The 15,473-nt window shown below is 43.7% G+C and overlaps 1 protein-coding gene across 1 annotated transcript in view; it reads left to right on the top strand.

Moving 5' to 3' along the window:
* Positions 1-15,473, top strand: part of LOC134535405 (uncharacterized) — a 37,012-nt gene extending 21,539 nt beyond the window's left edge. Inside the window, exons 4-5 of the mRNA XM_063374479.1 lie at positions 782-3,273; positions 12,386-15,473. Coding sequence (XP_063230549.1) covers positions 782-3,273; positions 12,386-12,488 — 2,595 coding nt within the window. The 3' untranslated portion in view covers positions 12,489-15,473. The remainder of the gene's footprint in view (positions 1-781; positions 3,274-12,385) is intronic.

Below are 15,473 nucleotides of genomic sequence, written 5' to 3'. Positions count from 1 at the left end.
ATTAACAACTGAAAAAGGGGGGTGGGGGTGGGGAAATACTAAACCTAGTCCGGACTAAAGGTTTTCTAAGTTACAACTCATTTACATGATAGTTTGACACTTGAACGTTTTGGCGACTGAAGGGTTTCCAAGGACTCGGACCACCTCGACAACGGAGAAGGTGGAGCAGTCGCACTCACGAGACCCAGTTAGGGTTCTGTCCCCGGCCATCTTACATGTTTTTCTGAAATACTGGGCTGGTTCCTTGCTACAGGCCGCGGCATAGTCCTGTCCCAGTATCCGTAGCCTTCACAGTTTCATGTTATCTTCAAAACGACCTAGTTAAGGGGGCCCGCATAGTCAGGAGTGAACCTGTGTCAGTGATGCGGGATGATAAGGGCGACCCTCGCTGGTGCTTCCAGTGCGGTATCGCCTGTAAGCCCAAGGCTGTGGACTGGCGCATGGTCTTCTCATCGTGCATAGGACAACCACGAGGTCTGAGCAGTTAACGTAACATTACGGTGGAGTAATGAAGATAAAGTGCTAAAGTGCTTTTAATAATTTTTACAGGTTGTTTCATGTCTACAAATTATTCCGAAAACACACATTTTAGTCCTTTTTAGTATCCTAAAAATACAGATTAAAAACGGAATGCGGAAACAGAACCACCCATACACCCTCACTCGGATGCAGGGCCTACTGAGCAGTTCCCCTCGAGCCCTGCCCGGGCTCAGACAGCAGCGGCTGGCAGAGACACGGGTGGCGATGGCAGGGGTCAGGGGTCGTGCTCGCTGTGCCGCAGGTGGGAGCCATGAGGGTCGCCGTCGTGCTGCTGGCGCTGGCGCTGGGCCGCGCGGCCGCCGAGCCGGGCAACCGCACGCTCGCGCCCCGGGTCCAGGAGACCAGGACCTCGCTGAAGGTGGGGCGCAGCCTCGACCCGGACTCCATGCAGACCCTGGACGTGAGGACGAGGGGCGGGGGCGTGGCCACGCTGCTGGTGAAGAGGCGCGACGGCAAGTCCCGCGGCACGCCGCTCCCGGTGTCCGTGAGGTCGACGCCGCTGCGCCTGGTGGACCGCGCCGAGTCGCCCGCCCCCGGCGAGCTGTCCGTGGGCGGCGGCGACTGGGCGCCCCTCGACAAGGCCGGCAAGTCCATCGCCTCGACGCCCCTCGACCAGGCCGGCAAGTCCATCGCCTCGACGCCCCTCCTGCGGCTGAAGGATGGGCAGGACGGCGCGCGACTTCCTCGGGTGCCCGACCCCGTCTACGTGAGGTCCTCCCCCATGCACGTCAAGGGCCAGCAGCAGTTCCCGTGGAAGCGCCAGAGGAGCCTCATGACCGTAGACTCCGACGGAACGCCGCTCATCACCGGAGTCAGGATGCCCGACGACGAGTCCGACGTGTACACTTGGAGGAATGCCAGGGTGATCAACAACTACCTCGTGCCCAACGACAACGAAGGAAGTTCCTCTGCTTCAGAGACAGAAACCCACAAGAAAGATGTTGTTAAAAAAAATTTAAGCAATGAGCCCTCAGAAGACAGTTCACCCAACAGATTTCAACCTATGGATGTCATTCAACCGCCAAAACCTAAAAACTACAGGACCCTCAGCAGCGAATCTTATGCTAGAATATTAGAATACATCAACACTGTGAATCAACGGGAGAGTAGACAGCGAGAAGCCGAGCTGAGAAGTAGAATGATTCATTACCCGGTTCCGAGGTACAACCTCAACGGTGTGGCGACTCCCGCTGTCTTGGCGAACTCTAGATTTCAACCTCGCATGCTGCACTACCAAGGTTCGACGATGCACCCTACCTCACTTCTGTACACTCCGCAGAATGCTAAACCATCCCGTGTGTCCTTTGAGGAGGGTGTCCGTACTCCGGTGTTGCAGTACGCCCACCCAGAGCTCGGGGTTCAGACCGCTAAGATAGAGAGGAAGCAAGACGACGAAGTCGGAGAAACGAAGCTGCAGAAAACTGAAGAGGTTGGTAATATGAAGCCTGATGCGTTGGCAATGGCGTATTTCTCTCAAGACATACACAGCGATCGCAGTCCGTATGTCTACGAACCTGGCTTGCTTTCTAATGATGAAACAGATGCCAATTCTGAAATTAAATACAATAATTATGACAAGCGATCAAATACCGAAGATGTGAATAAGTTCCAGCAGTGGCCTAAAAGCTTCTTTGGTCTGTTACATCAAGAAGATTCGTATGGATTACAGAACGAAAAATATATCAGACGCTACCCGTACAATGGCTACAATGATGTTTACTATGGGAAAGACTCCACGAACACATTTAAAGGTCCATCTTTTACCAAAGTACACCAGTACAGTGGCCCAAATCGTTACCCCACTTTATATGCCCATGTGGAAAATGAAAGGCCATTTTGGGAGAAGCTTGGCGAAACAATAAAAGAACACGTCCAAAATGGCATGGAAAAATTTTCTGACATAACAAGGCCAGTAATGGAGCCTCTTGTGGAAGCAACTCATAAAATATCTCATAATCTTGGCTTTCGGTTCCAGTCAGAAGGTCAAGGCAAAACTAATGTAATCCAGGACAAAATTGGCGGTGCCGTGGCAGCATATCCCGTGCTTGTCCCCGCCCTTGGGCTGGTCGCTGGAGGAGCCGCCCTCGGCCTGGGAGCCGTGGCTGTCGGCAGGTACCTGGACGTCGGGAACAACAAGAAAGAAATCGAAGACGACGAAGATCTTGCGATGGAGCACAAGAGAGCCCTCGATAGTGTCGTGAAGCAGCTGAACGAACAGAATCCCGATAAGCGAGGAAGATGGGTCTTGATGAAACAGGGAGAGACAAAGGATGAGGAGGAAACCGGAAGGCTCCCGAAAGAGCTCGGGTCAGCAATCGGTGGTACAGTTGAAGACTATGGAAAGACCAAAAGATCGCTGGAGGATGGTGTGATCTACATCATAGAAGATCATTCTCCAAGTAGTTCCGGGGACACGCAGAGAGTTGTGGTTAAAAGAGACGGAGTTCCATTTCAGGGAGCGAGCGACCAAATGGAAGACAGAGTGGGAGAACATCACATGATCTCGAAGAGGTCTCCTCCAGCCAGCGAGGTGGTGGAGGAAGATCTGAACAGCCTGACGACTACCGCAGAGCCTGGCACCGTGGAGGCGCTGGTCTCGATGGCTGGCCTGGGGCATCCCGGCCACTGGAAGGACACCGTCTGCGCCAAGAAGATCTTCTGTGAGGTGATGGTCCGGCAGCCAGCAGACTCCATCATCCTCATGGAGAAGAAGATGGGTTTCTTATCTTCTCTGTGAGTACCATTAACTGTCACAGTTTTATAGCTTTCATAAAATATGAACCATTTGTGTGTATTCGTTTTTAGGTTAAGCAGAGTCAAAATACTTTGACACATTTTAAAGTGTTGTGTATAGATCTAATGTTTCTATTTCCCTAGATTGTAGCCAAATACATTTTCGCTCGGGGGAATCATGGAAGCATTCGCAAAATATGACTATGAGCTAGTGCATACTGAACTGTCACTTGACTATGAATCATAATGATTTAAGCAAGATCCATACTGGCTTACGTGAGGGTGACCAATGGCGATCAAGTACCCATATATTTCTGGGGTTAGTTGTGCCCAAAATTTTTATATCCGTAGTGTTGCAGTTGTGGTGTTATGCTGACTGCTTGGACAATACCTGTGTTTTTATCCTGCAGAAAATTACTCAAAGCTCCCATAAGTTACCTCTCAGTTACGTACCAACACGGGAACACAGTAGTCGAAGGTTAAGAGCAAGTTGTTTCACTCGACTACTGTTTTTTTGGGAGTGCGATCGCCCCTGCGGCATCTGTACCGCTGATTCGCCAGAATATGATGAAACTCTCTCCGGCTGAAGGGCGGAACCAGTTTTACAGCGCACGCTACTTCTTTGCGAACGTCACAAGAGCTTCTGCCAGCGTTTGAACCCATGGCGTACGGGTCGGAAGGGAGGCGCTGATGATTGTAGGGTTCGTACGGCTCCTTAATATTCTTATAAGTCCTTAATTTGTTTTTTTTAATAAGGGCCCTTAAAAAATCCTTAAATTTATTTTATAAACCTTAAAAAAACTCTAAAGACTGATAGCGTGCAAATAAGCTATAAATCGGGTACTCAAATTATCTTTTGTTTCCAGCTTGGCAGCAAACAACGCATGCGCAGTGCAATTTGCGAATTTCAGGTGACGTGATTAGATTTTGCGTGTAAAATTTTTTTTTGGATTTGTTTGTATTGTCTGACTTTGAACATATAAATTAAATTAATTAAATTAAATGTTAGGGGTGTAAATTTAGGATAGAAACAATGCTTGGGTTACATATGGTTCCAGAGATAATACTGAACAATATTGGCTTACCATTATGATGTATGTTATTGTGAAATCAAGTAAATTTGGTAAGTATCTATGGTTATTATGGTAGAAACTTGGTTCCGTCAGACTCTTTATAATGAAGTCATCTCCTGGCTATGTGTTTTCCATATCTATGCCATTTTTGTGGTACCTACCAACATTATTGTTTTTTGTGCATGAACATTGTTCTCGAGGTTGTATGTCTGTATGTAGTGGAATCTCCTCGGTGGGTACTGCGAAGAGGGCAGGCGCCGTGGAGCAGTCCCTGGGGCACACGTGAAGCGCTGGGCGCGAGCTCTCACCGATTCCCGCCCGCCACTTTCTCCCGGCACGACCGCCGCGCCGCGCCGAGACGCCATCTTGGTTTCAGATGCTTTTATTGAGGTCATAAACGCTGGTTTACGACTGAGTTCCTGAGGGCGCCGTCTGTGTGTCGGTGAGGCGGTGCTTCTAGCGCGGTGTCGCCTCTGGACTGGCGCGCAGTCTTCTCGTCGTCACAGGGTAGTGCGGTGACCGCAACATTGTATCGCGGAGAAATTAAGACGAAGGTGTAGTGCAAGACCCTTAAGTTATTTCAAGAATCTGTACCGGTTTGTTTTACGCCTAAAAATTACTCAGAAAACACGCGTATTAGCCATTTCTGCTATTCTATAAACACACTTTAAAAAATTAATCCGAAATCAAAAGTACTTTTCAGCCCTCAGCGAAATCTTAAATGCTTTTCGTAAACAGACCCCCACTCGGATATCTTGAGTGGTTTTCAAATCGCGTTGTTTTTCCTGAAGCTCTGCGCACCGAGTGTGTGCCCGGGTGGGCGGGGGGCCTTAACTGATTTTTCTTATATATTTAGATAGCTCTCTTGCAGTTATTGTTGGTATACAAATTGTCTCCCTAGACACTGGCTTTTGTATTTTTTCGAGTTGTAAAAGGTCACCCAGACGAACACATTCAAACTTTAAATATCAGACAACAGAATAAGTCCGTGGAAGGAATTTGGTCATGACAAATGAACAGCACAGACGAACACAGTGTTTACACACATTACGACACAGTTTCAACAAGAACAGTAAATAGAAACATATAAAAAAAACTGCATTTATATTTACTTCGTTGGCCTAAAAACTGTTAAATTCAAGGTAGTTTACCGCAGTCACTTTGTCAACCATCTCTGCATAAGCATTTCATTTTGTGCTCTGTAGCAAATTTTTTTTCCCTAGATTTATGCGACTTCTCTGATGTTTGTGAAATATCAGGCAAATATGAGCACTGAAAAGATTTCTCTGGCTAATTGCGTCGAGGTTTATCGCTATGAGGTCCATTTTCTTAGGGTTCCACAGCTGGTAGGATATACAAACATGCTTCTTTACTTTAATTTTTGAAGTATTACCTCATACAAAAACTTTAATCATCACAAAAAAAACCATAGTGAGGTAAAACCGAGATTTAAGGGGGACTTCACACCTACCCTCTCATAAAATTGTAGTGTTTGCGAAATTTTTTGACATGGCATGGCCAAGAAGTTTAGTTTCCCAAGTTTTATTTTGTTGTTACAGTCGAAATAATAATTTAGAGGCGATCTCCAGTTCTGTAACTGCTGGAAATAATTACCCCGTTTCTTCACGCAGGCATAATTGTTGCAAAAGAAGATGGACGTCGACTTCAAAAACAGACCACAGCTTAGTATTCGTTGCCCTCTCCATTTCCTGTGTTGCCATGAAAGTAGCGGAAAAAGTACCACCTTCTAACACAGGAGCAAATATGCCGACGGCAGTGAAGTGACACATGTTATAATGCTGTGCTACTGGCACAGGAAACATCAGTTTGATTGAAGTCGGAGCAGGTTGTTCGCAAAGTTAACCGTGCAGTCTTGTTTGATTTAAAAGCGACAAAACCGATATTTAGGCCGATATTCGGGCCTACTCAAATTGTTATCGATATATTTTTTTTACGATGCTAGTAGTATGCTAATGTATGTTCTGGCACAGGCTTACGGCTGAGGATTGAGGATGGGGTCAATGACCCACCTCTCTGACGTCACGGCGGCCATCTTGGACTCAAAATTCCTAAAAATTTTCTTGATTTCGAGGGGAAAAATTCCCGTTTTAGTCCTCAAAAATGCCAACGGCATGAAATGTCGATGTTGAGGCTTAAGAATCGATATGTAATGCTAAGTGTGACACTTGCCCTCGAGAATGTTCGAGATGAGATGTGAGGGTTGTAATCTCGCCAGCAGGTCGGCCGTGAACCAGGGGCGCAGGAGAGCCTGCCGCGTCACTTTCTCCCGGCGCGCCGGCACACTTCCCGAGCCGCTAACGGCACCGCGCGCGTGCGCATGCGCTACTCTCGCTTTCCTCCCCCCTCCTCTTCCCCTGTTGCCCCCTCCACTCCCCTCCCGGCCAATGGCACGCACTTTCTCGGCGATCACTTTCCCCCGCCATGCCGGGGCCACGGCGCGATGCGGAGACGACAGACGCGGCGACAAAGCATCGCGCGATAACCAAAAATAAACGGTCGTACGTGAAATTGAGACAGGCACAAGACCATAAGTAGAGACTGGAAAAATTAGCGGGTTCAATCAGGGGCGCAACAACTAAATTTTCGAAGGGGGGGGGCAATATACCTTTTTATAAAGAATCATCGATCCCCCCTATTGAAGCGGGTGGTCCGGGGGTCCTCCCCCGGGAAAATTTGTATTTCAAGGTGGAAAATGGTGCTATTTAAGCAGTTTTATTATATAAAAATTGATTACACAGCTAGTGGAAATAACATATCCGACTTGTACAGCACTTTCTTTGCCCCCGTTTGCCCCCACTTCATGGTTTCAGAGGGGGGGGGGAGCAAAATACCCTTGCCCCCTGTTGTTGCGCCCCTGGGTTCAATGACCTTCAGGATAGACTCCAATATCCTCTGCACACTCGGGCAAATGCCAACTGTTCATTGGCTGCTGACTTGTGAGTCGTCACGACTGGGTGGCCTGTGATTCGACACTTCTACGAGTGAGGGTCTCTAATTGGCCCTCAGTCCTCCAGATTAACAGTGGACCAATGGCAGAAGCAGCACGTAGGTAAAATGATTTGAATTTTAGCAAAATACGAAACGAATCCGCGAATTTTTCAGGTCTCTAACCATAAGTCACTTGACAGAAATTTCGAACGAACTACTTTCGGTCTAGTGCCTTTCGGTCCAAGGGCAGATCCAGATTTATGGTTAGGAGAGAACCAAATTAATTTTTTAATAATGTTCGCAGGCTTTCACGGCCATTGTCTGAAGTAGCTTGGCTTCTGGGTTGTAGCCGCGTCCCGACGTTTCGGTCAACATTGCAGTCACCATCATCAGGGAGCCATCATCAGTAGGTAACTGCTTCCTGATGATGGCAACTGCCTTGTCGACCGAAACGTCGGTGAATTATTCGCCAAGGACACGGCTACAACCCAGAAGCCAAGCTACTTCAAATTAAAATTTCTAATAGAATTATAGTACATTTACAATTGAAATATTTGACATTTTATTTGTTCAAAAATATTTATATTATCTATAGCACTGCAGTAAAATAATACTTTGTTAAGTTTTGTAAACTATGATACGGAATCTGGAGAAAATATGTTTTTCGGTCCAATGCCTTACGGTATAGCGAATTTCGGCCTACTGCCGCGTCCTCGCCAGCAGTTTTTTTTTTTTAAATCGATATGTTTGAGAGAAATTTGTTTAGTTACAATTTAACGTTCAAATTCTAAAAATCACACTGCGTAAACCATTTCAGAGATCTCACAGATAGATTTAGGAAACAAAAATTAAAAAAAAAAAAATACAAGACTTAAAAATATAATTACCAAAGTACCAGTTTAACCATCTGTGGAAAACAAGATTCTGACGCACCACGTCAGCGACGCGATAGGAGTAGAAAATAAATCTATATAATCGGTAAAATGACCTCCGTCATTTTCGTTGCGCTGACTTCATGGATGTGTCGAACGTGATTGGTTGGACATCTTCGCGAGGCCAAATCCCCGGGGGGCCCCTGCTGAGATTAGAGATTTTCTTTTATTGCTTGGGTTTATTCTGATAGGACGAGTATAACAAGTCTATCACCAGTATATTTCACTGGAAAACTTACAAGTAGGATACGCACAGACTACGTTTAAAGTTATGGCCGCAGCGTGTTTGTGGGGTTTGAAAAGTTGTACATTAAACAATAGGGCACAATTGTTTGCCTCGGTTTCTCTCGACGACCCAACGCGACTCTCTCTCTCTCTCTCTCTTCTTTATTAGTTATTCCCCCTCTCCCACTCATCATCATCGAGTGCCCACGCCTGAGCATCGCAGTCATCGTGACGCAGTGATGAGTCAGCGCCTCGGCCTATTCCACCGGCCGTGAAGAAGTTTCACCTCCGAAACCAAAACTCCGCCATGACGGGCGAGGCTGGGACGTAGGCCCGTTCCCCAGCGGCACGAAGACGAAGACGTATCTCCCCGAACACCGTCTCTGCTGCTTCCACAACGTAACAATAGCAACCAATGAGATTGCATTTAGAGGTTTGGAAATATTAATTTAATTAAAAGGAAAAAAGAAAACATAATGCTTCGAGATCACAGCACGCCTAGAGTTTACATAAAAAAAAAGTAATTAATGTATTTAGAACAAAAACAAACATGGCTACCGCCACAGCCAAGTGCTCGGCTTCTATTGGCCGCACGGAGCAAAGTAAACGGAAGAGCTCAGCACTGCCGAGATAATCCGTATGAGTCCGTGTCTCCGTTTACGTAATTCCGTGTCCGTTTCCGTGACGATGTAGAACCGGGCCTAGTCCTGGAACAGGTACGTTACCGCTCGTCACGTGAATTGGAGTCTCCAGTGCGTGGACAGGTACGCACCCCCCTCCCCCGGCCCGCGACTTGAACATGTTCCAGCGAGAGGCGGTCGGGAGTTGCCCAACGCTATTGTCTGTGGGCTCGACAGGAGAACACGCAAGGCGACTGCCAACACCCGAGGGACACGCGACAGCGAGCGGGCGAGACGCCTCGCGATAGAACATCGCCGATAGTGGAGACATCTGTCGCCATTTTGTTGCTTAGGCTGGGTTCACAATTAAAAAAATTAAGCGAGTGCATAGCAAGCCATGCACACAACCTGTGCACACGACCTGTGCGAACTGCGAAATCGGTTCACAATTGAATTCTTACTGTTAATTTCAGCCAATGAAATTTCACGAATAAGCGACATCTGTTAGCAGTGTTAGTAAATAAACATATTAACTTTAAAAATAACGTTAATACTTTTATTATATCGACATTTTCTTACCACAATATGGTTAATAAATATAAACATATTTCTAGTCCCGCCAAAAAAGCACCCTGCTCTTTTCTCATTGGCTGTTGTGCCATGCGTACGCGATCGAAATAAAATATATTCATTTCACTCCTATGCGCACGACCTCGCTCCCATGCACACGACCAACTTTCTGCTGTTTTGAATCGTTAGGTTAGGAAACATGGCATTCATATCCTATGCACACGACCTACTGTTACTGTTACTGTTATTTTTTCAATTGTGAACCCAGCATTAGGCTGGGTTCACAATTAAAAAAATTAAGCGAGTGCATAGCAAGCCATGCACACGACCTGTGCACACGACTTGTGCGAACTGCGAAATCGTTTCATAATTGAATTCTTACTGTTAATTTCAGCCAATGAAATTTCGCGAACGATGCGACATCTGTTTGCAGTGTTAGTAAATAAACAATAACTTTCAAAATAACGATAATACTTTTATTATCTCGACATTTTCTTACCACAATATGGTTAATAAATATAAACATATTTATAGTCCCACCAAAAAAACACCCTGCTCTTCTCTCATTGGCTGTTGTGCCATGCGTGCGCGACCGAAATAAAATATATTCATTTCACTCCTGTGCGCACGACCTCGCTCCCATGCACACGACCAACTTTCTGCTATTGTGAATCGTTAGGTTAGGAAACATGGCGTTCATATCCTATGCACACGACCTACTGTTACTGTTACTGTTATTTTTTCAATTGTGAACCCAGCCTTATTCTGTAGAAGTTAAAAAAAAAAAATACATTTAATTTTATTAGATGATACTCTTTATGAAATACGACTAGAAAATGTATTTCCAAAATTCTTGTTCCAAATTTTCTGTGATAAAATACAGTGTTTTATGTACATTAAAAAAAATTGGTTGTCTGTAAAGTCGGTTTACGGACGATTATTTTACGTGATAACGTCATAGGAAAACATTGATGAAAAATTGCATACTTTTTAATTTTCAAAGAATATTATTTACAGTTTTTGCAAATTTAATTTAATTAATTTGTTTAAATATTATCACGAACAATTAACTATAGTTAAAAATCCCGCCTTAACCTGTTTGATATTACAGAAGATTTTCTCCTTGTCACGGTGGTTGGCCGGTTCTTGCACGCTCGGCTCAGGCGGAACGTGAAGATTTTTCGTGCGTGCAACCGGCGTTCATTGATTTATAAGACGTTATCGCGTAAAAAAGAACAACTTTTTTCTAAATTAAGATTTTAGATAAGCACAACTCCCTTAATGATCATTTCATAGAATTGTTAAATTACCTTCGTTTTATTTTCTCGCAAGGAGTCCCCCACCGAACTTTTTCAGTGTTTCTTCGGGAACAACACATGTGCGTGTGTGTGCAATATATATGCATGTAAGTATTAATGCAAATAATATCTACATAAGTAAAAACTTATAATTCTGGTTACAAAAAAAAAGTTGGCTACTTCATAATCGTAATTCACTTGTCATGATAAGCCTTGATTTCACTCGTTACTCGTTGTGCCTGTTCACGTTTTTTTAAAAATAATATTGTCGTTACTCGCAAAGCATCCAAGTTTGTGATGATGCCCTCGTCAATGTTCTGTGAAGGGTTTGATTTCTTGATTAGGCCAGCGGTTGATTCTCTGTTTTTGTTAGCCAATGTTGGCGAGGAATTACTGTTTTTGTTTTGAAATTGTTCCTGGACAGGCGTGACCAGTTCATGTCTACCAACATGTCCAACCATGTGTCCACGAGAAGCGGCGGTCAGTCGAGTGCGTCGCGGTGTGTCAGCACTGTAGCGTCGCTTCACAAACACTTGCCAGAGAATGAGGAGTGGGGCGATCAATATCTACACCCTTGAATGCTCCACTCCTGATTGTTGCAATTTTCGTTACGCTGCGATGAGACATCGCCCTGACTTACTCTACCAACTATAAATACATTTCGGTAAAATTTACAGTGGTAAATTTCTAGTGTAACAGCTTTTTCGTAAATAAAATCATAATATTACGAAAGTGGTGTTTTTCATACTGCGTACATTCCTCTATTTAATGCTAAAACAGCGTTACAAAATTACAGATAAATTTATAGAAAAAAATTTATAATTAAAATCGTGCTTTTACGTCAGTGTTTTCCACCATAATTGTGCCCAAACAGTTTTGACCCGGCCGTACCGTACTGACATTCAACATCCGGGTGTTAGAATACAGCCTCGGCTACGCTGTCTTCCTAAAGACCTCTCGAGAACCACATGATCATGTTGCAGCTAGTATCAAGTAAACACAAGGCGGCGACAACTTGATCAGGCATATCTCTTGTTGACAACATGGCGATGGCCACGACACTGCACCGGCTAGTTATTAAAACCTATAAACTACAGTTTCTCGGAATCCAATTGGGGTGTTGAAACGCTGTTTTTAGGGTACACACAGGAAGGTTTGCAGTTTTGAAAAACACCACTTTCGTAATTTTATTATTATATTTTCGGGAAAGTCGCGACTCTAGAAATTTATCAACAGTTCCTTTTTAGTACAAGTCCAGGACTACTCCACGAGCGAATAAGTCGCTCCTGACGCGCCGACCTCGTTGTGGTGCTGCTCCATGGAGGAAGCAAGGACACACGGATACTTCGTTACACAAGCCTGAAGCTCGTTGTTATGGCTTTTCAAACAAGCTCGTAGCTTGCCACGGCTGTTGGCTAACCGACGCGGCGGTGTGCTGTCGACAGGGTGGCAGCCAGCGAGGACGTGGGACTCCACCTGCGCCAGGTGATGGACGCCGTCAGGCGAGGCGACTGCTCGCCCTTCAGGTGCGACGCCGCGCCCAGGTAGACGCCAGCGCTGCTCGGCGGCGCGCGCGGGAACTACTCCGAGAGCGAACACGGCGCTCCTGACGCGCCGACCTCCTTGTGTGGCGCTGCTCCAAGGAGGAAGCAAGGACACGCAGAGACTTCGTTACACAAGCCTGTGGCTCGTTCTCGCGGCTTTTCAAACAAATTGTCAGAAGTGTTCTCGGCGATGAAAAACAGTGTATTTCATAATTCGTAGAGCAGATTCCTGTGAAACTAATTTATGATTACAGGTAGATATTTATGTAGAAAATAACAGTTTCACTCTTCGTACACTTATTTTGTCTTAATATGTGTGTAGACTTCCTACATTGTTGTTCTTTTTGACAAGAAACCTAATGCCTAGTGCAAGTTTCTTAAGCCAAAGTTTGGTTCAGAATTTTTGGTACTTCTAGGCGATTTAGGGTTGCGATACCGGTGGAAATTTTGCAAGCTCCCTTTGTTGATTACCTAGATCTACATGCAAGTGTCTGATATTACCATTACTTCACCTCGCTAAGAATGGATGCAGTGAAATCAATGTTATTTGTTGCTGAGCTTCGTGCATTGAAGAAACACACCTGCTTCAAGGCTTGGAGCGTTTCTCATCTCCCATTTCATACACACTCGGCGTGGCTATGGCGGTTAGGAGAACATAGTTGAGAAACAAAATATCCTAACTTTGGATACATTCCGAATTTAAGGCCAATTTTCCTTTCTCCGCCAAGAATCTGACGAGTGTTAATTGGAAGGCGTAGATGTTTCGGGACATGCATTTCCATAATTCTTGAAAATAGTAAAAAAATCAAAAACTTATTAGTTGATAATTAGAACAATGTAAATATAAAAGATGAAAACAATTTAAACTGCCTTCTTGAAATAAACAGTATTGTGTTCATTTTATATTTTTAGCCAATAGGTACAAATTTGAACAACAATTGAGACTCATGGTATAATTCAAAAAAATACAATCATACAGTGAATTAAATCAAACGAAACAAATATTTCCACTGGGAGAAGTAAGGTTTGTGCAGTTGGTAGCAGTTTCTTGCCTCGCTAAAGCACTCGGCGGCGTCCAGGGGAGAGCTGTGTGTTGTGTTTGGTGACGCGGCCGCGACGGAAGAAAGTCGCTGCGGGCGGTCGCTCAGCACACGCTCAGCACACGCACAGCACACGCACAGCACACACACGGCCCAGCTTTCTTCTGGGCCGACGCGGGTCCACGAACTCTTCCACGGTCGCGCTGCGTGGCTGCATTCCACACGAGATTCCTTGGACCACCCGAAAATCAAATCTGCTGTCGCAAAGTAGTTACATGCCATATGTACAAGCATTTCCAGTTATGGAAATGCATGTTCCAAAACATCTACTCCAGGTCCTTGGCGGAGAAAGGAAAATTGGCCTGAATGTACCCAAAGTTAGGATTTGTTGTTTCTCAACTATTTTTTTTTCCGGGGAAGCAAAGTAACAACATTAGCTTTGGTTAACTTAAGCTCGACTCCTAACTGGCATAGCCACGCCGAGTGTGTATGAAATGGGAGATGAGAAACGCTCCAAGCCTTGAAGCAGGTGTGTTTCTTCAATGCACGAAGCTCAGCATCAAATAACATTGGTTTCACTGCACCCATTCTTAGCGAGGTGAAGTAATGGTAATATCAGACACTTGCATGTAGAGTCTTTAAAAATAATAATAAATAATTAATAATATCCTTTCATTTTGGTATGCAACGAAGCATCGCACCCAGATTTTTTTTTGCAATAAATGGAAATTCTGATAGTTTTTATTTCTCCTTGGTAAAACAGACAAAATTTTAGAGCTATTAGAAATAAAGTATTATAATTTTTACTGTACATGATGGAGAAAACTTTCCACAGAAGTTGTGCGGCAAAAAAATAAATAAATAAATAACTCTATGAACAATTGATACTTCATCATGTATAAACAAATGTGGATTTTTATATAACGTCATACTGTTTAATGACAACTTTCATGTTTTTTTTAACCGCACAGTGTCGAATAAACAGAGATATATTCAATTCACATCCTCCTAATTTAATTAAAACCAATTTATTCATATCTTTTAATAACTTGTTTTCTTATAGCGAAATACTCAACTTCGTTAAACTGTTTCATATGATATCCAAAATTTTAAATTCTAAGTAGGCTACAGTTATCTTTTTAAAGAGTTTAAAAAGTGTTTCCCTTGAATAAAAAAAACACTAGTATTAGTTTTAACCCATACCCTTACTTCAGTGACAGTATGCCTACAGTGTATTTCAACCCAACTGAACTGAACATTTTCAGCTAACAAGGCGTTAAAATATTAAAATACTTGATGTTCTAGTTCAAGCTGGTGTATGACAGGCTTATAAAAGCACACTGGTTGCATTTTGCGATGTTGTTCACACGATTGGCTCACAAATACAAATTGCAAAATGTCTGGTATATAAGCGGAAAGCACTAGGTACGATGTTTTCCATTTTTTGTTCTGTAATGTAAACGTAATTGAGGTTTAATTTTTATATACATTCATGAACTACTCGCATCTGTTTGCACTAAGTTATTATCTATAAAAACCATTTTATCAGAAAAAAAATATAAACAATAGTATTATATTGTAACTGCCATGTTTGAATAAGCACTCTCTTATATTACATACCTTAATATTATTTACATTAATCATCTTTATTTATTTTGTGTAGATGTTCATCAACATTTAAATGTCATCATTGTTTCTCCATTAGCTACAATTCTTACGAAAGACACAACTTAATAAATTTTATGGGCAGCACAAACGGTGCGACGTATTTGCTGAAATTGGTTTAAATAACGAATGTGACGATAGTGTCTGATTTCGTAATGATTTTGTTATTTTCAAAGAACACCTTTTGTAAGAATTGGAGCAAGTAATAGGTTTGTGTGTAGTGAGAATGAAAAATTGTTAATAATTGATGTAATTAATATGTCAATAAAATATTGTTATTAATT

Source organism: Bacillus rossius, chromosome 8, assembly GCF_032445375.1.
Source record: "Bacillus rossius redtenbacheri isolate Brsri chromosome 8, Brsri_v3, whole genome shotgun sequence".
Taxonomy (NCBI): Eukaryota; Metazoa; Arthropoda; class Insecta; order Phasmatodea; family Bacillidae; genus Bacillus; species Bacillus rossius.
The sequence above is the reverse complement of the archived record's forward strand: the minus strand, read 5'-3'. Positions and strand labels throughout refer to the sequence as shown.